The sequence below is a fragment of the Peromyscus californicus genome, unplaced genomic scaffold (genome assembly GCF_007827085.1).
Source record: "Peromyscus californicus insignis strain IS unplaced genomic scaffold, ASM782708v3 Scaffold_3__1_contigs__length_106647218, whole genome shotgun sequence".
In the NCBI taxonomy this organism is placed as follows: domain Eukaryota; kingdom Metazoa; phylum Chordata; class Mammalia; order Rodentia; family Cricetidae; genus Peromyscus; species Peromyscus californicus.
Window position 1 is genome coordinate 39,558,631 of NW_026294551.1, and position 25,307 is coordinate 39,583,937.

The 25,307-nt window shown below is 45.4% G+C and overlaps 1 protein-coding gene and 1 pseudogene across 3 annotated transcripts in view; both read right to left on the reverse strand.

The window, feature by feature from the left end:
* Positions 1-4,241: 4,241 nt before the first annotated feature.
* The window catches only part of Ap2b1 (adaptor related protein complex 2 subunit beta 1), a 127,170-nt gene continuing 106,104 nt past the window's right edge, over positions 4,242-25,307 (reverse strand). For all 3 annotated transcript variants that reach the window (XM_052759774.1, XM_052759775.1, XM_052759773.1), the window contains 2 exons: positions 17,981-18,135; positions 4,242-6,858 (listed from right to left, as the gene is read on the reverse strand). In XM_052759774.1, the coding sequence (XP_052615734.1) occupies positions 6,784-6,858; positions 17,981-18,135 (230 nt within the window). In that variant the 3' untranslated portion in view covers positions 4,242-6,783. The remainder of the gene's footprint in view (positions 6,859-17,980; positions 18,136-25,307) is intronic.
* LOC128121435 (60S ribosomal protein L10-like) lies at positions 6,865-13,750 on the reverse strand (annotated as a pseudogene).

A 25,307-nucleotide genomic window follows, 5' to 3' on the forward strand; every position in this document is an offset into this window, starting at 1 on the left:
TTGCCAGGCTTGAGGGCGCAGTTTCCTCTTGTGTTTATTCTCAAACCATCCTCACCAACATATTTTTACCAGTAGGAAACATCCCAGTGTGGTAAGAGCTTTGCCTAAATCCTCAAGTTAAATCCTCAGAACATCCTATGAAGCAGGTTCTGTTTCTCCCCCCATTTTACAGATGAGATCACTGAGGCTGAGAAAAGATGAGTAACTCCTCGTACTTAAATGCAAAATGTGGAATGCAAAGGCTGAGTCATTAGCTAGGCAGCTGTGAAAAAGCTCAGCGGAGGGCTCACAGTCCAGTGGGAGAGTCAAAGATAAAGGGCTGTGTTAGAAGTCAAGGTGTCTAGGAGGGCCGAGCTGGTGGGCCAGCTCTTTAGAGAGGGCAGCGGAGGCTTGGAGCAATTGTAGGGGCTTGAGGAGAGAGCCCAGAGACCTGAAAGAACCCCACAGGCTGGAAGAAGGGGGGTCAGAAGATGTTGGCAGAGGTTAACACAAGGTCTCTGGCTGCAAGATGTCAGCCTGTTCAGGTGCCTACCGCTGTGCATGAGGTTTGGTCCCTGGGATCAGAAGGAGGGAACTCCCACACACCCTCTGACCTCATACTGCGGCTTGTGTGCCTTCTTGACTGCTTCCTGCCCCCCCCCCCCAAAGAATCTCAGAGACCCTATTCTATTTCCTTGGTGTGGCAAATGCCTGATGAGAGTGATTTTAAGGGAGACAGGGCTTATATTGGCTCACGGTTCACGGGGACAGTCTATTGTGGCCGGGAGGCAAGGCGGTGGGAATGAGAAGTGGCTGGCACTCTGTGGGCAGCCAGGAAGCAGAGATGAATGCTAGGTTAAGCTCAATTTTTCCCCTTTGCCTTTTTGTTTAGTCCATGGGATAGTGCCACCTACATGCAGGTGGGTTTTCCCCCTTCGGTTAAACTTCTCTGGAAGCATCCTCACAGGCACACCCAGAGAGATGTGTTTCCTGGGTGTTTCCAAGTCCAGCGGATTTGATGCTGAAGACTATCAATGACCTAAACCACCAGGATTGTTCTCAGTCCTGTCTGGATGGATGGGAAACAGGGAAGGGCTGTGAAGGAGGGCATCACAGTTGGGCACTAAATATCTCTAGGGTGGCAAGGAGAAACTGGTCTGTATCCACCCACCGAGGGATTTTTTTTCCCCTTTGGGACTGCATCCTCCTCCAAAGCTTTCTATTACGGTGGGCTCCGGCTAGCTCACAGACCCTCTTGCCCTTCTCCCTTTGGCCTCTGTGTTTGGGGCATTTTCCCAACTGCTGTCCCCATTTCTGCTGTGTAGAAAGTGCAGTAGTCATAAGCCTGGCTTCCCCGGGCAGACAGCTCTGTGTTTGACTCCAGCCCTGCCCTGTACTGTGTGATGGAGGCAAGAAGGAACCTGTATCTATGAAACAGATTCCAGTCCTTTCCCCCACTGATGCAGACAGGACATAACTGAGCCAAGGTGTGTCAAGTCTTTACACAATACAGTATGGAGCCCCAGTGTGTGGCCTTATCTTTCAGGATGGACACCACTGGGGGAAAGCATTTCCATTTGTTCTAGGTGGGCTCCTAGAGTTAGGATGTGGGATTGAGGCGGCCTGGGGCAGTACCTGGAACAAGATTAGGACTGGGAAAGGTCAGGGCCCCTCTCTCAGAGCACCACTTTGGGGCTGGCTGGGGATCAGATGTGACTGGCTCCACGGGATTCCAGTAGAGTCGCTGACACCCCCTTAGCTTCATTCATCCAGGACACCCCTTCCCCTGCATCTCAAAAATCTTTCCTCCTCATCTTGCCCAAGGATTGAAGCTTTCTGTTATTCCCCCAGGCCATAGGTCCACTTCAGCTTGAGGGGGACTAGAAATGAGAAATCCGGCAAGGCTCTACCCTACAGATTACGGGACCGGCATACCAACCTTCAGAGGCATGTCATTTAAAGCACTGCTTTTATTTAAAGAAGAAACAGTGGCAGTATCTTTATAAAATGGTCTACTTGCCTGAATTGAAGCGAATTCATTTTGCTTTGCTGAGAGCCCATTTGGGCCTATTTATTCTTCTGTGTCACTAGGATTACCTTGTTGAGGAAGTTCAAGGGGTTTGGTCCTTGGATCTGTCGGTCGGGCTTTGTGGCTCTTGTGACTGTGGTTCAGCTGAGGATACCTGGTGGCTGAGGGGCAAGCTCACAAACTCAGGTTCTAGGTGAGCAATTGTGTGTGCCCTCTGTAGCATGTGAAGAAGCCAGAGTATGGAAGGAGAAAAGGGCCAGATCCACCTGTGCCCCATTATAGCTGAGGACTCCCACTGCGATGTCAGAGGCGGGCTGTGAGGAGAGTGTGAACGGAGGGAGAGCCAGCTAATACCAAAATTCACCCTGTGTTTTGGGGTTCTGCCTGACGGAGGATCTGATCCTAGAGATGACAGTGTTGTCCCCAAACAACGCTCTGGAAACGGCTTTTCAAGCCACTTCTCCAAATAAGAATGTAGGTCTGTCTGACCAACCCCCGACTGAGTCTTCCCCTCGTTGGCAGATCAAGCACAGCAGGCTAAAAGCTAAATGAGAAACCGAGAAATCGAGAAGGCAAGTTCAAAGCCAACTCGAAACTTTTCAAGAAACATCCTTGCCGCTAATACCATGTCTGGGGGCTGGCTGGGATTCTAGGATTAGTGTTCAGGAGATAGAAATGGGTAACAACGGGGGAGGTGTGATCCTTCCCAAGTGCCATACCAGCTATTAAAATAAACAGGCTCTTGCTTCTTAGAGCTGAGGGTGGCAGGGGAAAATCAGGGTCCAAGCAAGACCGGAAGTACTAATGCATACAGTGGGAGGAGGAAGGTCCAGATCGGAGTCCTCAGAAACAATGTATCTGAGGCCCATCCTGGGGGCAGAGAACAGTGCCATCTCTGAAAACAGGTTTAAGTTGGGGGTGGGGGGTGGTCAGCTGCGCTGAGCATATGGCCATCCTCAGGACTTAGCAAAGCTGGATATAGTGAGTAGGAGGGGAGAACCTTTTATGGAGTGAAAGAGGAAACTGCCATGCAGTCAGATGTGGTGCCACATCTCCCCTGAAGAGCAGGTGATGCTGAATTCAGATGGGCACCGAGTGCTTTACCATTCTACCACCACAAGTATTACTGTAGATGAGCAGGGACGAACAGGCTCAAGCCTCTCCCTGCCAGTGAGTCCTAAGTAGTTCAGCATTAACCTTGGGTATTAAATTTTTTTAAAGTAATTTATTTATGTGTATGTGTGGAACACAGGCATGCCATGGTGTGTGTGTGTGTGTGTGTGTGTGTGTGTGTGTGTGTGTGTGTGTGTGTGTGTGTGTTGTATGTATGTAGGCCAGAGGGCAACTTTTGGGAGTTGGTCCTCTCCTTCCTCCATACGGGTTCCAGGGATGTGAATCAGACAGCCAGGTGCCTTTACCACTGGGCCATCTCACCCTCACCTTGACTCACTCATTGAACATGGTGATCTGTCATTTCCGAAAGCTCTCCAGGTGACTTGGACCTGAGCTGGGACCCTCTGGGGCTTTGCCTGACCGTATCCCAGATCTCAAGACTGTTCTTCAGCAGCCTGGAATTTACTTCAACTTAGGGACCCTTTCTTTTCTAGGGTCCCCCTAGAGCTTGGGAGCCCGGTGGAGGGAGACTAGTTGCCAAAGTCAGTTCTTTGTCTAGACACCAAAAGCAACTACTCTGAGCGACTAAGGGCTGAAAACTCCAAACTCTGTCTATGCTTGTGAGAGACGCGCAAGGACTTGCCCAGGGGCTTCTGGAAGCAATACAAAACAGTATTCTCGGGCTGATTTCTTTAAAGCAGTGGCTATCCCATTTGCTTAGGAACATGTGGACCTTGGCTTCAGGAGGCCTTTGCACCTGAGTGCTGAGACATCCTGGGTAACAGGTGCCACACAGCAGCTCTGCTGTTCCTGCCCTTGGCTATGCTGGCAGATACTGATGACCCAGGGGACGAGGCCACTACCGTTCTACCCAGTGTCCCAGGAACGGCTGCCAGGGAGACTGGCTCCCCTGCACACCCCTTCCTGAAGTTGTGGGGACTTGAGACTTGAACAACAGGTGGCTTCCTGAGATAAAGGCTTTTTCTCAATCCTATTTTCATCTGGCTGAACCCCTGGGGGGTAAGGGTCATTAAAAAAAAAAAAGTTACTGCTATCTCTTCTCTGGCCAGCTATGTTTTGTCCTGGGGTATCCGTCCTGAGAACGTAGTACACACCAAACTTTATTTTGTGTAAATGAGTTTATTGATGAATACACAAGGTAAAGTTTCTCCCCATCCCCCCATCCCCCCACGAACAGATCCCAACAAGAACAGAAGAATAAGCATTCTTAGGGCAATCTTTACCCTCACACCTGGCTCCATGGTCCCAAGCTTCACAACACAGACACATGGACCAGGCTTGGCTGAGGACACACTCAGGGAATCTGACCCGAAAGAGCTCTGGTGCGTTCGCTCTCCTACCCTCTATACTCCAGCGTGCATCAGAGACACACTTAGGCCGAGGAGAGCGGACACAGGGGAACCTGACCCCTGTTCTCCCAATCTGGTCAAGTTTGAAAGGGGCCCGAAGGGAAGCTGTGGCAGAGGCAACACTGTCTCTTCTGGAGAGCCCCTTCATGTGAAGCAGCATCCCCCCCCACGCAACTGCCTGGGGTGAAATGAGAGGTGCCTTCCCCATGGGGTCAGACATCACGGATCGGCTCAGTTAGGCCAGCAGAGAACAGCAGCTGTTACCCATCACTGGCGAAGCTGAGAGGCCTCAGTTTCAGGGGTAGACACATTCTGGCATCAATTATTCTCTCTGCTTGCCCTGACACATACTCTTCTTTTGGGAACTACAGTTTGCTTTGAGATGAGAAAACTGTGTTTGTAGTGTGAACCCCTTACACTACTCATCCCCAACTGACTCCATGAATGAGTCTCAACAAGGGAATTTTGTCAACTTGCTTTTCCACCCAACGTATCACCAACCTACCTGCCTCCCACACAACCCTGCAGTATTTCCTATTCCCCACATGGTGAGGGAGGGATGTATTTCCCTTCCACCAGCCAGCAATCCTCTTAAAGATTCTCGAGGCTTATGGAACTTGAGAAGCTTTGCAACTGGGAGGAAACAGGATCATTCCAGACACACGGCTGAAGGAAGTTGTTCTCTGCTCTGATTTTCCACAACCTCTCCTCTGGATCCAGTGGGTAGGGCTGAGTCCAGCATGAGGTCTCTGGATACTGGCATTCTTCTGACTTGAGCAGGGAACTCTGAATGGAGCCTGAATGCCAGGTACCAGGCTGTACCACCTCAAACAGTGTCAACAGTACTGAGCAGGGGAGTGGGTATGAGGCATTCTTTGATGAATCACACCAATGTGTTAAGGGAGAGGACTTCACATCCCCAGCCCTTTGAGAGATGACAAGAACTACCTGGACTTCTGGGATGATCTTACTTTGCTTTGGAGCTTGAGTACCATGGATGAAGAGCAGATCAGAGAGCTGGGGGACAATGAGAACTGGCAACATCTCTACCCTCCCTGGCTGGCCTCCAGAATGTGGCTCTAAGAGAGCCCGGCAAAGGTTAGCTCCCTTTCACTCTGTTACCTGCATGTACATTCAGGTAACTGAGAAGATGCCAACGGCCACCTGACACCAACGAATGGGAGAGCACCAAACTCAGCATGGAGTATGCAAAGAGCCAAGGTGGGCACAGGAGAGGCAGGGCTTCGAGGATGAGAACAATGAGCCAGCCATACGGGGAAGCTGGTGGAGTTTCAGGGAACCAGCCTCAGCTCTGCTACTCAAGAGCCAAGAGGCTTCGGCAATAATAAACTCTTTGCCTGTTACCTTTCTTTGTAGAAAAACAAGGTTGGATAAGCCATTAAAGTCTATTTTAACTCTAAAACTCTGACTTTAGATCTGAATTGGCCCTGAGGAACAGAGGGAAGAAGACTAGGGAGGGCACTGGAGTTCTTAACATCTCTCCTCATCTTCCTCAGTCAGTGGGATTACTGGGGTAGTGCAGTGCAAAGGAACAGAGCTCTACCATCTCTCAGCTTTGTGCCTACAGGCCCAGTGTCCTGCACTTGGAAACATCAATGAAGACCACCACTGTCAAGCACAGAGTCACCAAACGAGACAGCATGGGACATAAAGGAGCCTGAAGGCCTGGCCAAGGAAAGACTGGATAGAGGGGAAAAGTGAAAACGCAAATGATCAGGAGCAGGGTTGCCACAGACAAGAGAACCCCCCTCCCAAGAAGGGGCTAGGGGCCGTACCTGTATCTCCCCTAAGACTGTGTTTGATGATGTCACTTAACCCTTTCAACTCACTGTTCTACCTCAATTTCTCATCTGTACAAAAATATAAAACAATAAGGTGCAGTTTATGTTTCAGCGACACTTTTCCTTGCTTTAATTAACTTGTTGCCTTTTTCTGCTTGTGAAATGAGCTTCTGATTACAAAATATCAAACTACACTCAAAAGAGGGTGTAGAAAAAGCTAGCCATTGGCACAGCATGGAGAAGCTCATGAGGAAGGCCTGAGGGCAGCGGCAGGTGGCAGAGGTGGGGAATGATGGAAGCAGTGGTCACACGTGTCACAGGAAGCTAACCTATCCAACGGGGTGAATGCTAATGTCAGCACAGGGTGACTGGTCACTACCGGGGTGGGTGGCGCAGTGTTCAGGCTCTACACAGCAGTACGACTTCCTTCAGTTACGAGTTCTTGGCTTGCACCGATTACAGGGTGGCTGGAGGGTACAGGACCCGTTTATTAGTTTTTCAAAATGCTGTCGTAGACCTGATAGATGTACTGAGAGACTTCAGGGGCTCTACACTTCAGCGACAGCTGTGAAAAGGAAGAGAAAAGACATCAGCATGGAGAGGGCATTGGCTCCAAATGCACCCAAGCATTCAGGTCACGACGATTTCTGACATTCTGAGACACTCTACAATTAGAACAGCCAAACAGAGAGCTCACACTAATACAAACCATAGATTTCACAACTTCAACTTGGTTGGTATCAAGCTGTGCTGTGTGTCTCCCTACAGCCCACGTGATCCAGGGGTGCAGAGGCCAGTACTGAGGTACTCTTAACTTGGTGACAGTCCGTGCAGCTGCTGATCTCAGTTCCTATGTCTGATATGGACCTCTCACAAGGACAGAGAGTCATGGTAAGTAAAGGTCCACGGTACTGGTCCTTTCCGCACCACCAAGGAAGGACAGTGTAACTGGACAGCAACTCTTGGCAGCTGCTTCAAGGTATTTTCTCCCTCTTTAAACAAAGGATTCGGGCATTTCTGATAACACTACTCCTCTACCACCATCTCTTCTTTTAGTCCAACAATTATCAAATTAAACATCAGCATAAAAAGATTCTCATGTTAAAGGACAAAAACTAAGCCCAAATTTGGATTCTTTAACTGTATCTGGGTTAAACAAAATATTATCAATTATAACAGCAAAGCATGCAAACTATACTCTTTACACAGAAAGTTCAATATGTGTAACAGTTATTCTCCAGTGTACTGCTGTGAGATTTTACATTATTTTACCTCTTTACTCTCTCTGTAGAGACCCTGTTCGATTTACCATGATACCCAAGATGAAAATACTTCAGGGGGTAGGGGGGAGGTAAACTGCTATGGGCCACAGGAATATATCATAAGAACTCTGCTGGTTATGGCAAAGCTACTACCTGAAGGGATCAAGGAATTCCTTCAGAGGAAGCCAAATCCCAGGGAGCATTTGGTGTTATTTGGCTTGTTATATATCAGCTGTCTTCTGTTATGAAAAACATGTGTGCCTTCATAAAACTATTCCCAATTGATTTTTCCCTAATAACTGCTAACACTGTGGACTGATTACTCTTTGGACATATACATTCAAGGTATTTGGAGAACAGCCTCAGGAAAGGCTTCCTTCCCCCAGCCCATCTGTTTCTCCCCTTTCAGCACTGGAATCAGATCTCTCCCTTAGCCACATCCAAGGACTAACAGAAATAACAGTCCAGACCACCACATGCTAGTCTCCTGATTTAAGGTAAATTCCATAAGGAGACAGAGCCTAGGTCAGGTGGGCCTTAAGTAATAGCTTCGCACAATTTAGCTCAGATCCTCCTTTTCTTACAGCCTTAACTTTATAGACCTCTAACTCCTTACCTAATCACTTCTAGGAATATTTAGATAACCTTCTGCAATGACAGCTATGCACAGCCAGAACCCCAGTTCAAGTCTCCTCCCTGTAATTACCGTCATTGGCAGCATCCGGCCAGGTCCATCCCCAGACGGAAGAAAGTACCTTGTCAGAGACCCTAGCATCCAGACTACCTATTTGAGAAGGCCTGGTGGATGTGCCAATTAAGCTTAACTTTCTCCTTTCCCAAATCTTACCTCTAGTTCCAGATCTCCCTTTAACTATCACCAGAGGCATCTAGCTGTACACAGGTTGCCTAGTGACCGAGCACACTTTCCCCCACCCTGTAGAAAAAATGGTGATAGCTTGGACAGATGAGGGTCAAAGGGATAAAAAGGCAGTTTTATTTTCAGAGAGGGATGCTGTGGGATGTTCTGTATGACAAATGTGTTGCTGATTGGTCAATAAATAAATCACTGATTGGCCAGTGGCCAGGCAGGAAGTATAGGCGGACAAGGAGGAGAATAAAGCTGGGAAGTGGAAGGCTGAGAGAGACACTGCCAGCTGCCATGATGAGAAACAGCATGTGAAGATGCCGGTAAGCCACACGCCACATGGCAAGGTATAGATTTATAGAAATGGATTAATTTAAGCTGTAAGAACAGTTAGCAAGAAGCCTGCCACGGCCATACAGTTTGTAACCAATATAAGTCTCTGTGTTTACTTAGTTGGGTCTAAGCAGCTGTGGGACTGGCGGGTGAGAGAGATTTGTCCTGACTGTGGGCCAGGCAGGAAAACTTAATTTACAGAGGGAGATGGAACTTAGAGGTATGAGGAGACGGAGAGGAAGAGAGGGTAAAAAACTTGAGGATGGAGAACTGAGAGGGATAAGGAGGATTTTGATCAGAGAGAACATGTGGACGAGATGGAAGATGAGGAAGAGCCAAATGAGGAAGAACTAACCGGGTAAGAAGGAGATGAGAAGGACCTAGATGAGGCAAAATTAAGACGAGAGAATTAAGATAGAACTTAGAGGGAACAGTAGATAAATATAGAGAGAAATCAGGCAAGAAAGGAGCTAGACATGAGAGCAGAACTAAAGCTGTATAGATAGGATTTTATCCCAGAGAAATAAAAGCAAGTGGTGTGCTGAGATTCTATTTCCCAAAAACAGTCCTCGCTGTTCGTAGTTTTCTCTCCTGAGCCCCTGGGATGTATAATATTAAGGCTGGTCCTTTTAATATACAAGGGTAAACAAGATTTTGGTCAACTCTGGATTTCCTGAAACACTAACATCCTAAAATCTTCAAGTTAGCTAGGTGGTAGCTAATGACTGAATCCCAGCACTTAGAAGCCTGAGGTGGGAGGACTGCTCTGAGTTTGAGGCCAGCCTGGGCTACAGAGTGAGACACTATCCCATAAAAACAAACACCGAGCCGGGGAGATGGGTCAGGAGGTAAAGCGGTTGCCATACAAGCATGAGCATGTAAGAAGCTGGACACAGTGACAGACATCTGTGATTCCAGTGCTGTGGGGAGGTGGAAACTGCAGGACACCTGTGGTGTGGTAGCCAGCCAATCTAACTAAAATGGTGAGCTCAGTGAGAAACAATGTCTCTAAAAATAAGGTAGAAAGTAATTGAGGAAGACACTCCCTTAACCTTTGGCTACCCAATGCACACACATGAACACATGCACACACACAGACACACAGACACACAGACACACACACACACACACACACACACACACACACACACACACACAAACATGCATACATACACATAAAAGAATGCTGTGGATATTTTATTTAAAGCCATTTATATGTTTGGAATTCAGGGGGCAACCCGTGGGGAGTTGGCTTACTCTTCTACCATGTGAGACCCAGTTAGGATTGGATTAGCAGGACCACAAGTGCGCCCCCACAGAGCTACCTAACTGGTCTTTTACAGTCTCTAGGACATTTGCAAAACTGCTATTTTATTACCAGTCATGAAGAGAATTCTGATAAATGTAAATAAAACAATCTACAACTAATATAAAAACACAGATATGGTAAAAGGTGCAGCTTTAGATCCACCCCCTCACTTTTTAGCATTTATCTGAGAATCATGTCTACAACCATTATTGCCTTTTTTGTTTTTGGTGTGTGCAGGTGTGGACATAGTTGGGGCCACAGGCTGACCTAGTTGTCTTCACCAGTCTCTACCTTATTTTTGAGACGAGGTCTCTTCCCTGATCCTAGAGTTCACCCATTTGTCTAGACTGACTGGTCAGCAGGCTGCAGGACCGTCCTGTCTCTGCCTCCTCAGCACTAAGGTCAATGTGTACTGCCACACCTAGCTTTTCTTTTTTTTTTAATTAAAAAAGGTTTTATTTACTTTTTAAAATTTTATGTGTATGAGTGTTTTGCTTGCATGTATGTGTGCCATGTGTGTGTCTAGTGCCACCAGAGGCTAGAAGAGAGTGTCAGAGACCCTGGAACTGGAGTTACAGATGATTGTGAACCACCATGAGGCTGCTGGGAACTGGACCAGGATCCCCTGCAAGGGCAGCATCCCTCCATTCCCCACGCCCAGATATTTATGTGTGTGCTGGTGACCTGAATGAGGTCTTCCTCATGACTGTGCAGCAATCAGTTTACTGACTGAGTCATCCCCCCATTCACATTCCCCCAACTTTTAAATTTCTCACAGTACAGGCAATTCTTGTACCTCTTCCCTATAACCTCTCCACTGTCAACGTGGAAAATTCTAGTGGGAGAATACATGCTTCAAGAGAGACAAGCAAGGAGACACAGTTGAGGGGCGTTAACCCCCAGGCTAAAGAGGGTTAGTACCTTTCTGCCAATATGGTGCTCTTTGTTCCGCCCCTTCCCTTAGCAAAGGTGGAAGTCTGTTCAATGTAGCCCCGACCCTAGGTTTCACTTTTGTATCACTCCTAGGAGAAAAGAAACCTTCCCCAGGTTTTAGTTTTGAACTGCTATGGTGCTTATGTGATATATCTTCTATATTAACCATTCAGGAACACTGCCCACCTAGATCTACCAAGAAGAGTCACCTGTCCTACTTAACTAAGTCAGGGAGACTCATTTGTGTAGGGACGTGGCCTTACATTTCTGTGTTATAAACAGTTTTCCTCTCTCTCTTTCCTTTATCAAGCAGGTTGGATCGATACAGCAATCCTCCTGCCTCTGCCTCTCAAGGGCTGGGATTACAGGAGTGCCTTGCACATGGCCTAACTATCCCTTTATGAAATGTAAGGATCAGCCTGGGGAAAACACTTTCTCAACTCCTTATGTGACTAGGGGTCCCTGAGTCTTTCATGTACTAGTACTGCCTCGACCAGATATTTCTCCTCCTTAATGCTGACTTCAGGCCTGATTAGTAGTACAATGGGTGTATGGGATTATGAAGGGCAGGGGATGGATCTCAGAGATTCTGAAGTCTGGAGTGCCACTTTAGAGAATGGATCAGACCCAGGCCAAGTGCTTCTGGCGACAGAAGTGGTAGTGTAGACATAAGAAACCTAGTTGCCAGGAGAATCTAGATTAGGAAAGGGTGCATGGAAAGAAATACACTTATCATTTAAAATTACAGAGCAAGCTCTTTCATTTTATCCCAGCACTTGGGAGGCTGAGGCAGAAGGAATACTGTGAGTCCCAGGGTAACATGGGCGATGTAATATGCTTGAGGCCAATTTAGGCTATAAGACTGAGACATTGCCTAAAAGAAATCTGGGAACAATAGCGGAGGCTTGTAATCCCTATACTGTGGTGGTGGATACAGGAGGATCAGTAGCTCAAAGCCAGACTGGGCTACAGAGGACCTGTTTCCACAGAAAAAATAAAAATAAATGCACAAAAAGTACCCCCCCCCCCCCAAGATTCTAAAACAATAACAAAACCCCTCAGGAACAACAAAAAGGTTTTATGTAAGGGTGAATGGAAGGTGGGTATAGCTTAAAAAGGGTTCCAGGAGGACAAGAACTTCACTGTCTTCTGCTGGTTTTTTTGAGACAAGATCTCACTATACAGCCCTGACTGCTCTGGAACTCTCTATGTAAACTGGGCTGGCCTCAAACTCAGAGATCTGTCTGCCTCTGTCTCCTGAGCGTTGTAAAAGATTAGAGGTGTGTGCCGCTAGGCCAAGACCCAGCCTCTTTTTTTAGTCTTTTATTTATACATAGTGTACTGAATTTACTCCTAGGGCATAGGTTATTATTATTATTATTATTTAAAATTGGATATAAGATTTATTAGTGAACATGACTGATGAGGTGGGGAGGGTTTAACACAGTGAGAGTCTTTAAGGGTGCAGGGCTTGCCACTTATCCAGAGGACCACACAGGAATGACTCTGACCCTCCGCCATGGAGGATAAGCTGCTTCTCAGCTACCATGTCTTCAAATTCAAGTGCATTCAACATGGTAAAGTCGCAGCGCTTAGAGATGTGGATTTTCTGGAGGCCAGGGAACTTGAACACTGGCCTGCACAGGGCTTCAATCTTATTCTGCAGTCAAGAGCACACGGCCAGTGTAAACCCTGGCCCCTGTTACTGGAGACTTCTCAAAGTACTGGCCTATACCTGTCTGAAGCCTGTCAGCCCCAGCACAGGATAACAGCTTGTTGATGTAGATGATATGAAAACGGTGGAGCTTTGAATATGAATACTAACTTTACCAAAACCTTTTAACCATATATTTGTTGGCATAAATACAAGTACTTCTAGAGCTTTAAAGGACAGGTGCTCATATCCATCAGACGCCATGTGGCCATCAGGTGGAGTTAATTCACTTTTGCCTTCTTCCACCACAGGTCTAAGATGTAGCTCTTGGCATCAGGGATGCTTTGGCAGAAGTGAGGCTTTGTTGTGGTGGTCTGAATGAAAATGGCCCCTATAGGCTCAAAGGGAGTGGCACTATTAGGAGGTGTAGCTTTGTGGAGGAAATCTGTCACTGGGGATGGATTTTGGCAATTCAAATGCTCAAGTCAGTGTCTCTCTTCCTACTGCCCATGGATCTGGATGTAGAACTCTCAGCTCCTTCTCCACCACGTCTGCCTGCATGCCGCCATGCTTCTCACCATGACGATAAAGGACTGAACCTCTGAAACTGTAAGCCAGCCCCAATGAAATATTTTCCTTTATAAGAGTTGCCATGGTCGTGATGATGTCTCTTCACAGCAGGAGAAACCCTAAACTAAGATACTTGTTCTCATCAAACCATTAACACCGGGTGCGGTGGCAGATCATGATGACTTCAGGATCTTTGGTAGCCTGAGGGAGGAAAAGACTAGCAATACATTTTTGTTTCTTCAGGGATATTTTTTTTCTTCTGTGTATTCTTCTGTTTTAGGGATAATGTGTTACTTTTCCTTAAGGATCATCTCAATGTGGTGTTCGAGCTCATACATGGGTTAACCTCACCATGAGCTCTGCAGGAGGGTGACTGATCTTTGTGCTGTGTTCAACGGAAGTGCCAGGTGACCACACAATTCGAATCCACACCCTTACTTATCTACTCTGCATCTTTAATATGCAACAAAACTTTGGCAATCCAACCCTGTGTCCAGCATACTCTGGTCTAGGCATACCTACCAACTCCATCACTGCAAGATGAAAAGACTCACACTCTTCTGTAAAGTGTTACCGTGAGGTACTTGGTGGCTTTTGGATCTGTGTGTGCTTTTGATGGCCTGAAAACTCCCAGGTGTTCTTAAAGTGAATGTGAAGGAGACCTGAATGTCTTGATTCCCATGCTTGTGCTTTCTGGGTCAAGTGAATAGAGATCATTTAAGATCTCCTTAGTTCACTCACGGGAAGAGCTCACCATATTACTTCCAATAGCTGTTTGTCAATCTACAAATATCTCATTTTTTTTTTTTTTTTTTTTTTGTTATTTGTTTTCAAGACAGGGCTTCTGTGTGTATCCCTGGCTGTCCTGGAATTCACTCTGTAGACCAACCTGGCCTTGAACTCACAGAGATCCACCTGCCTCCGTCTCTGAAGTGTTGGGATTGAAGGCAGTACCACCACCGTCCAGCTTACAAATATCTCAAATTTTAAAAGAATATAGAGGAGAAAATATCTTTCACTTCATGATTTAGGAATCCATGGTTGATGCATAGAGTTGACTAGCAGATGATCACACAAAAAGCAAACTACTGGTACACATTAGCAACTAGTAGAAGCCAAGGATATTATGGAACATACAAAAAAATAACCTCAAATAGATTATATAAGGGTTCAGTGTAAGCAATAGGACCAGAATTTGGATTCTCATCACCCACATACATGCTGAGCACTCATGCTTACCTGTCTGCAATACCAGTGTAAGTTGGACTAGTTGCACTGGTGAGCTCTGGGTTCAATTGAGAGGCGCTGTCTTCAATGAGTAAGGCGAAGAGTGACAGAGGAAGACTCCCAATGTCAGACTCAGGCTTCCACACATATATACAAACACCTATATGTGGTGGTTTGAATAGTAATGGCCCCCTAGGCTCATATATTTGAATGTTTGGTCATTAGGGAGTGGCACTACTTGATAGGGATTAGGACATGTGGCCTTGATAGAGTAAGTGTGGCCTTGTTGGAGGAGGTGTGTCACTGGGGTTGGGCTTTGGTGTTTCAAATGTCCAAGTGTCTCTATTTCTCTTTCTGCTGCCTGTGGATCCAGATGTAGAACTCTCAGCTCCTTCTCTAATACCAGACTCAGTTAAGTACTTTCCTTTATAAGAGTTGCCGTGGTCATGTCGTCTCTTCACAGCAACAGAACACGACTGAGACACACAGGTGCCCTGGCACACAAGAATAAACATGCACATACCACACACAGATGACATGTAAAAGAGAGGCTACGTGATGTATGATTTATTGTCCGCAATATTCTCAAAATGACACAATCATTGTAGGACAACCAATGAGTGTCTGCCAAGGCTAGGGTTACATTCCAGCACCTGGGAGGCAGAGGCAGCTGATCTCTGAGTTTGAGGCCTGCTTGGCTTATATAGTGAATTCCAGATCAGTTAGGGCTATAAAGTGAAACTTTGTCTCAAAAACAAACAAACGATACCCCAACAACAACAAAAAACACAAAAGACTTCTCCCACACAGAAAAAACAAGTCACTCTTTTGCATCCCAAAAGAGTATATATAATGTACAATCTCATTTATGTCTACAGTTATGGTAGTTATTTTCTAGTTTTCAAAGTATATTATGTGTAAGATATTATCAATATAAAAAACTGAGCTAAAAGAAAAAGTCCCATTAAAAACCATGGAGTTCTCAATTATTTCAAAATAAAGTATGTTTTAAAGTGTTAGTTATATCTAAGAGAGTGAACAGCCCTTCTCAAACAATGTGCTTTAGGAACTGTCAACAAACACCTGAACCTTAAATATCATTTGTCTGTTTAAAAAAAAAAGATCACATGCTTTTGAACAAATCTTTTTTCCCCATTTCTGGTACCAGGGTCCTATCCTAGGTCCTATCCTGAACCTAGGTCCTATCCCAGCTGACAGGTGTTCTGCCATTGAGTGATACGCCCCAGCCCTATTTTTCCTTTTTCCTTTGAAACAGACAGTCTCTGGGTTGCCTAGTCTGGCCCTGAATTTATGATCTTCCTGCCTGAGCCTCTCACACAGCTGGGATCACAGGTCTGTACCACCAGGGTCTAGTGTCACTAATTATTCTTAAAATTTTATATTTATTGGTGTGTGCATTTGCCACAGTACTTGTGGTGGTCAGAGGACAATTGGTGGGAGCTAGTTCTTGCCTTTCACCATGGAGGTCTAGGAACTGAACAGATTATCAAGCTTGGTGGCGAGTGACTTTACCTACTGAGTCACCTCACCTGCCCCTCTCTGATGACTCTTATCCAGCTTTCTTGGTCTACAACCTGGGACTAATACGCTTCTTTAATTTAGCCAAGATGGAACAATGTACACACTAAGGAAGGTGAGTTAAAAAGAAACATGCACACAGACTTTGAGCAAATGTCTAGAGAAGTAAATAAATGGAGCTATTTTACAAGCCCTGAATTGTATAGCAAGACCTTGACCTAGGAAGAGGACAGAAGGTTTTCTTGTCCTGGGTATTTAAGATAAATGATAGGGTAGATTATCACTCTGAAAAAGTAAGAGATGAGCCTGGCTTGGTGGCACATACCTTTAATCCCAGAACTCCCTTTAGTTTCAGTACTTGGGAGGCAGAGACAGGTAGATTTTTGTGAGTTTGAGGCCAGCCTGATATATATACTGTATTCTAGGATAGCTAGGGCTACATTATGAGACCCTGTCTCATCTCAGAAAAACCTAAAACAAACAACAAAACGAAGCAGATTAAGAGATGGTAGCAGAGATGGAAGGGAGGAGTATCTACCTCCCAGGGAAAGCTCACAGATGCTCACTGGGAAAGCCCAAGTTGACAGGACTCAGCAGCAGGCACACACATGGCAGTCCAGCGAACACCAGGGAAACACTGAGAACGTCTGTCTGGGGTGGTACTATTCCTTTGATGTACGCTAGTATAAACAACAGCTGTCAACATGAAGGGATGGGTCAGGAGAATAACAGGCTCCGAGTCTGACTTTTCACCTGCCTCGGAACTAGTGAGTACTGAATCTTCTGCCCCGTCACATCTTTCAAGACAGTCTAACAGGAGAGTAAGACATTTCCCCATCTCAAGGTTTGCTGCACTACCTTCTCAGTGCAGGTCACAAGTGGTCCCTACCTACCGGGAGGTCACATTTTACATCAGCACCAGAGCTCAGGGCTGCAGGACCAGTCTCTGCGGTTTGGCAAGGCAATGGTTTCTGCTGTAGAAGCCATTCCAGAACTTGACTTCAGTTCAGTGGGATACTTGAGGAGGTTCCTCCAGCTAAAGTGGAAGCCTGCAGGCTGGAGACTTCCCTCCAAGCTAAGGAAACCATGGTTAAGAATGATTTATTAGTGACCTGTTCAAATCATGCCTTTGAGACAGTAGTTGTGTCTAGGTCTAGACATTCTTAAGGCCAAGAACTCCAAAGGTCCAGTTTAAGTCAGCTAGGAAATTGCTTTGTGTGTGTGTGTGTGTGTGTCCATGTACAGAAGTCAGTGTGTTGGGCATCCTGTTCTATCCTTTCCATCACAGGTCTCTCACTGAACTTGGAGCTCACCATTTTGTGTGTGTATGTGCACTCACGTGTGAGCGTGCGAAGCTGGCTCGGCAGCAAGCTCCAGGGTCCCTCCTGGCTCCCCGTTGTGCAATGGTGAGTTTACAGTATGTGTGGTTATGCCCAGCTTTTATAGGGGCGCTGGGGACCTGAACCTGGGTCCTCATGTTTATACAGCAAGCACCTTTACTCACTAAGCCATCTCTCAGCTTCAGAAACATTCCTTCTTCTTTTTTTTTGTTTGACAGGGTCTCACTATGAAGCTTAGGGTGGCCTTAAACTCACAGCAATCCACCTGCCTCTGACTACCTGAGTGATGGGATTAAAGGTGTGTACCATAATGCCCAGTTAGAAACACTCCTCTTAACAGCCTATTATAGTACCAAACTGATGCTGAGGAAACATCACTATGTGTCAGGGAAGCCATAGGTTTGCAGAACTCCTTATTGTCAAAGGCAAATGCTCCACCCTCATCTACCCAGCACCATGCCTTTTGAATGTCAGGACCTACAGTGAGGAGAGGAGGTCTTCCCTGAAGGCAACTAAGGACTCCTTTACTGAATGCTTGTTTTGGGTATCTCAGGTCAGAAGTACTTCCTCCAGGTCTCTGTAGGGCAGTAAGAACAAATGTATGTGTTCTTACCTTCTTACTAATCTATCTCACACATTCTGGGAAAGATCTTACCGTATAATTGGGGTTTCCTGGCTGGATCCGTAGCTCGGCCAAAATCCAAATGCCATTAGTAAGCTTCAGGGACTGGTACAGCATGTCTTGCCCTTCCACATTCCTCTTGGCAATCGTGTAAACATTGTTGTTTTGCAGCTTGCTGGAAACTGTGTCTAGAAATAGAGATCCAAAGCATAAAGACTTCAGTAAAAATCTCAGATGGATGTATTTCCTTTTCTGACATTCTTGTGAGCCATCACATAGGCCTGGGTTCCCTGATGAAGTCTATCACACACATTTCAGGGCGCTCTGCTAATACAGACAGGCAGAATGAAGGGCCTCTCTGTTACATTATCAGGCAGCAAACAGAATAAGGTGCATCGACACTGTTTAAGAGTTGCCTAAGGAGATTACACAATAGAAAGACTCAGGGTTTACTAAGACCAAACTAAGAACTAATGGCAATTACTTTTCTCATGGCTCTGACAACTTTCGCTGGCCACAGCAACCTAAGAAAGGAAGGTTTTTAGGTTCACAGCTCATCATGGTGGGGAGTCCCGGCAGCAGGAGCCCGAGGCTGCTGGTCAACACCACATCCACATCCGCCGCCGTCAGCAGGAGATGAATGCTAGTGTTCTCTTGCTTGCCCTTTTTATTCAGTCTAGGACTCCACCACAAGGCATGGTCACACACACACACACACACACACACACACACACACACACACACACACACACACAGAGTTAGGGAGGATCTTCTCACTTCAATGAACTAATCTAGAGGCTAACCTAATTTAGATAATTGCTCACAGGTGTGTCGAGAGGCTTGCCTCCCAGGTGATGCTAAACCTTGTCAAATTGACAACATCAAGCATCACAATGGTAGACAGGTACGAATGCTCTGGGTGTGAGAGTCCTCACAGATCCTGCAGTGTGGATGTTACTGCTCCCCAACCAGGGGGTTCCACTGATGATTACTTGCACTTACCAAGTCACTGTTACTTCACTCTGAGCCACTTGGGCCTCAGTTTCCCAGGTTTAGAAAAGGGCAGAGCTGCACAAGTCTTTTCACCTTAGATTTAATAAACTGGATACTTAAATTTATTTTTAAGCAGGCAAATTAATTCTTTAGAAGCCAGAGAAAATCATGCTTTCAAAGAAACAAGGAAACGAAGTTCTTTAACTAAAGACACCGAGGAGGACTAACACCGTGTGAATGACTGCTGTTAGATCCTCACATCCCAGGTACCACGAGGGCCATGCCTCTGCACTCACCAGCTCAGGGCAAGAGCAGGTTGGTGTGTGTTCTCGTGACTATAGCACAGAGACACAATGTTCTAGAATTAAAGGTCATTTTTCCATGTGAGATATTGGAGTCAGAGACAGATAAACTTTTAAGAATAGAGAGGATATGCCAGGTGTGGCAGGCCATGCCTTTAATGCCAGCACTTGGGAGGCAGAGGCAGGAGGGATCTCTGAGTTAGAGGCCAGCCTGGTCTACAGAGTGAGTTCTAGAACAGGCAGGGCTACAAAGTGAAACTCTGTCTCAAAAAAAAAAAAAAAAAAAAAAAAGAGAGAGAGAGAGAGATGATAAACACAGCTAATTTGTTAGCTGCTTATTACGTTAATTTCAGATACAAACTCAAGTTACTCAGCCTAGTTCAGGAACTAAACTCTCTCACAAAAGGTCTGCTATATTCTGATGTGGTCTCTAGGAAAAGGAAGCATGGTGGCCCTCTACCACAGTGAACGGTTAGATCTCAGCACAGGCAACCTCATGTTTTTACCACGGGCTTTTCTCAGCATCTGGACATGACAGGTACCCGTTGCCAGTATCTGTAAATATGTATTCGAATTTTGTATTGACTCAGGTGCTAAGATGCTACAGGGTTAAAGCATCTGCTTAGATGGAAGCTGCTTCTAGAGGCACTTCTCACTCTGATGTCAGGTAGCTCAGGGATGGCAGCACGAAGGCTGCCATTCATTCATTACATATTTTTATCAGTTATTACTTAACTTTTTGCCTTTTATTTATAAAGTTTTCACTAATATAAAAAAAAGTAGCTGGGCGGTGGTGGCGCACGCCTTTAATCCCAGCACTCAGGAGGCAGAGCCAGGCGGATCTCTGTGAGTTCGAGGCCAGCCTGGGCTACCAAGTGAATCCCAGGAAAGGCGCAAAGCTGCACAGAGAAACCCTGTCTCGAAAAACCAAAAAAAAAAAAAAAAAAAAAAAAAAAAAAAAAGTAGTAACAACTTAAGAAATGACTTTAGGGTTTGGAGAGAAGGCTCAGTGGTAAAGAACACTAGCTGCTCTACCAGGTGACCTGGATTCATCCCCAGCTCACAAATGTCTAGGACAGTGGTTCTCAACCTACCTAATGCTGCAACCCTTTAATAAAGTTCATGTTGTGGTGGCCCCAACCACAAAATTCTCTCTCTCTCTTTTTGACTTTCGAGTCAGGGTTTCTTTGTGTAGCCCTGGCTGTCCTAGAACTAGCTCTGTAGACCAGCTGGCCTCTAACTCAGAGATCTACCTGCATCTGCCTCCTGAGTGCTGAAATTAAACGCATGCACCACTATCGCCCGACCATTTATTTTGTTGCTACATTATAATTGTAATTTTGCTACTGTTATGAACTTTAATATAAATATCCGATAAGCAGGATATCTGATATGCCACTCCTATGAAAGGGTCATTTGACTCCCAAAGGGGTCGTGACCCACATGTTGAGAACAACTGGTCTAGGGCATCTGAGGTCACCAGGCATACATGTGGTGCAGACTTACATGCAGGCAAAACACTCATATCCATAAAAAAAAGAAAGAGAGAGAGAGAGAAGGAGGGAGGGAAGGAGGGAAGGGGCTTTATTCCAGCCAAAGTCTATCTCAGGGTAGTTCTATGCAATCCTGCTGGAGGAGGGAGACTCAATAAACTGCAATCATCTAGTAGTGGGGAGACAGCTCTTGCTGTCACTCTGGTTCCTACAGTGAAGTGCTCTTGCAACTTAATGGGTTGCTAAGCAACATTTCCAGCTGGAGTTTGGCTAATGCTTTTTGAAAGGACTGTCTTCAACACACAGGGACTTGCTTTAAGTTGCAAAAGCTTTTCCTAACTTTCAAGGTGCTTGCGTATGTTCCAGAAAGGCAGGTGCCTTTGTTGAACAGTCTTGTTGCATAGGCCTACATTCATTTTATCCATGTATCGAGGCCCAGATGCCTGCAGACTTCTTGTGATCTCGCCATTTGTATAACAGATGTCAGGGAAGGAACAGGGCCTTGCTCATGCTGAATGGATGCATGTACTGTGACTTCTATCAGAAGGCTGAATGGAAGGAGGGTTCTATAACTAAGTACTTATGATCAACTTTTATATTTTTTATCTATTTATTTAAACCATATTATTATTATTTAAGGTGTGTGCTTGTTTGGGGGGTTCATTATACACCGTAGGATGTGTAAGTCAGGCTTGCTTCCAGTCTGCAGTGATTTATTCCTGCCTCCCTAGTGCTGGGACTACAGATACAAGTCACCATACCCACTGATTTTTAAATTTAATTTTTGAAGTACAACACCCTGAACCCAGTGCCTTGCATATATCAGACAAGGACCTACCACTGGAGTCTTAGGTTTGAGCTTGAGGATTTAAGGACTGAAGGATATTTACTCTGCTAAGTGTACCTATCATCAACCAAGGGTGGCAAATGCTGGTGACGCCCACCTCCACCTCCACCCAGGAGGCTGAGACAGGAAAAGATGTAGTGAGAGCCAGATGTGAGGCAGCTTCCAGCCACACTGGAACAGACTTCTTAAAACATTACATTGGCTTTACACACTTGAACTACTGGCTTCCACAACAGAATCTGGACGTTGTGAGATTGTGAGAAGAGGGTGTAATGTCAACTGCTTCGGTGTCTACAAATGATTCTAGCTCAGGTACAAGATACTGAGATCTGTCCCAAAGCAGGGTAATGGTCAAACATGACTGGACTCTTGCTTCAAGATGTGATTTCTTCTTGTTCATTTTCTTTCTTCCACAGATCTGACTCTGTAGGTCTGGATGTTTGGGCTCTTGGAAGGTGTGAGTGTGGTCTTCCTTCTCTCAGCTTTCTTCTTTAGCTAAGGTCACACTTTTGTCAACATAAGAATGAAGAAGGAATACAAAGTAGATGGTGGAAATCTGCATTTGGGCCCCTTTGGGGAATTGATTATTAGTAAATTCAAAACTGTTCATCTGAAAAGGATGTTTCAGAAAAAGACTGCTGAAAATGACTGGAAAAATCATTTGGGGAAAAAAAACTACAGTTAAGTTTCCTTTTTTGAAGTGTTCCAAAGTATGGGAAAGCCACAATAAAACAGAAATCTAACTCATTCTCACACAGTGCCCATGCCTAAAGAAATAGCTCTTTTTACACGGTGCCAGACAACTGAAGATATAAACCAGGTGTTTGAGCTTTCCTGAGTATAGTAAACAAGTAAAAACAGGCTTGCAAAACACATGTACTCCTTTTTAGATATGGATGGAAATGTACCTTCCTCTTGGGCACTTAAGGTAGTGTCTCAAGATATATAATAATCCCAAATGTAGCTAAAAGGTAAAATATGGCTAGGCAGTGGTGGCACATGCCTTTAATCTCAGCACTCAGGAGGCAGAGGCAGGCGGACTTCTGTGAGTTCGAAGACAGCCTGGTCTATAGGACAGTTAGGGGTACATAGTGAGAACAGTGAGACCCTGTCTCGAAAGAAAGAAAGAAAGAGAGAGAGAGAGAGAGAGAGAGAGAGAGAGAGAGAGAGAGAGAGAGAGAGAGAAAAAGAAAGAAAGAAAGAAAGAAAGAAAGAAAGAGAAAGAAAGAAAGAGGAAGAAAAAGAAAGAAAGAAAGAAAGAAAGAAAGAAAGAAAGAAAGAAAGGAAGGAAGGGAAGAGAAAAAGGGGGGGAAAAGACACCTGTAGAGATGTTTGCTGTTTGGAAACAGGAGTCTTGTCCATTAGTGCCTTTTTAACCTAAAATTTTCTAGTATTTACAGCAAATAGCAATACCATCAACACCCACACCACAGACATCTTTATTAAGGTTTGATTACTAAGACCCACGGAGGGTTTCTTTCTTCTCTAGAAAGAGATCAGAGAACAAATAGAAAAAAAGCTCACTGCTAAGTTGGTGAGTCCTTTAAGGCTGTGACTTCCTGTAGCCCAGAGTGTTCGTTCCATCTGTCAAATGTCTTTGCTAGCACAGAAGATCTATTTTAAGTGTTGGTGCTATTGTGATTAGGGAAGATCAGCTGGAAAGGATGGTATTTTTAGCTCTCAGCTAGACATAGGGTGTTGAATCAGAAGGCACCAAACCTGCAAAGGCTCCTGTTAATAGAGTCCTCAAGACTGGGAAGAAATGTAAAGGCCAAGGCATTCCATACTTCAGGGTGGAGACAAGGAAGAGTAAGAAGGGATTAGCTGAAGAAATTGGTCTTGCAAGATTAGCAGTGATTCCGCATGGGGAATGGTCTTGGGCAGCTGGAGAAGACAAACTGGCTGTTTTCCTTTATGCTCCACGTGCCCCACCGCCACAGCGTGTGTCACCAGGAAACTGGTTCAATAGCATTTGGAACACACACACAGAAGGACTGGCATGAGGCCATGGCAGTTTTCAAAACCGAATCTGTTGTGAGGACTACCTCAGAAGAAACGGCCTCCCTGAGAGAAAGGCCACAAGCTTCGGTGCAGTATGTATTCTTTTCTTTCTAGTATTTTAGCAGGCCAGATTAAAGTCCTTGGTTCATCAAATTCCCCATGCAAATACCTGCCCTTTTCCCACAGGACCCCTAAAACCAAAACTGCTTCCTAATTACTCTGGCTAGTTCCTGCTCTCTGTAGGGAAGGACCTGTGGCGGTCCACCAGATATTAACAACAAGCACCTGTGATCTGCAGCGCTACAAGAAAATAGCATTCCCTTAACACCGAGTCAGACAGAGCGTTCAGTGTGTGACTACAAAGGCATTCCATATGCTGCATTTTCTAACTTTAATCCCTAAAGGGAAACTTCCCCACCTTTTATTAAGGGACAGATGTGCTCAAGTATACAATGTTGGACCAGCTGCCACAGGGTGGTGGTTAACCCAGAGCCAAGTCTCTGTGGCATGGAGTACAGAGACTGAGTCTAATGGGGCACACTCTGGGTTTTGCCACCAGCACCATGGAATCTCTATCGAAGGCTTCCTATTTCCTGAGAAATAGTCCCTTCTGTGGAAAGCTGCTGTGCTCACCAAATTTGGTTCACTGTAACTGACCAGTGAATTTCAGTCAGCTACCTAAAACCCACAAAACAAAACAGTAAGAGTCTCTCCTTAAACCCCTCTCCAGGGGCAGAGGAGATTTGAGGTAACCCTTATCACAGCCAAGCTCTGTCTGAAGTGTCTATGCTGAAAGGATGCCAGGTTGTCTTTTATGTCTGAGGCTTCAAGCAGGTATTTAGCCTCCAGAATGTCTCTGAGGCCAGACTGGATCAGCACATTTGAGAGCCAGCACAGGAAGATGCTGATAATATCTGGATTTCAAAAGCCCTACACACAAAGATCTGTCTGAACACAGAAGAGAAATACAACAACCTAAAATTCAAACCGGAAAGTTGGAATGACAGGCAGTGAGAGCTGCTTCTTCTTCTTTCTGTGCTGTATACGCCTCCTTTCTCCACTGCTCTGCTCCAACAGCAATGGAGAATGGCAGGACGCTGAGAACCTGAGGAGGACCACCACTGTACAGAGGAGGAAGGGGGTAAACGAGGAAGGTGCTGAGCAGGAGGGGAAGGAAGGCTGCTACAACAGCCAGTATTCGGAAGAGCAAGCATTTCAGTGAAACAAAGCCCTAGGGACAGACAGCTGCTGTTGTCTCTCTCCTCTTGGATTACCTCTTTCTGTATTTTACTATAGCAACAAAATTAACTACAAGAGGGTTTAGGGATTAACGGTGATTGAAAAGGTTATTATCATTATATGAAAGTTGACAAAAGGGAGAACAGTAAAGGTTAGCGGCTAGGCTTTAATCAACCGTGATACATGCTTTATTTATAAATAGAATTCTAAATACAGGCTCTCAGAGAGTTTCCTCCAATGCCAAACACTGATCCGAAAGATGAAACAGTCTTTCAATTCTGAGGAGTGTGGCTATCCTCAAGTACCACTCTAATTACTTGATGCTGAGGATATTTAAGTAACATGATTGACATTTATTTATGCTACTGAAGGACTAGTGGAGTACATGGGCCAGTTATATGGTTCATGGTTTGTTTCTTTCATATTTTTCTACATTTTGCAGTGCTTAGAGAGAGCAAACCTAGAGACTTCTGTAAGTTAGGGCT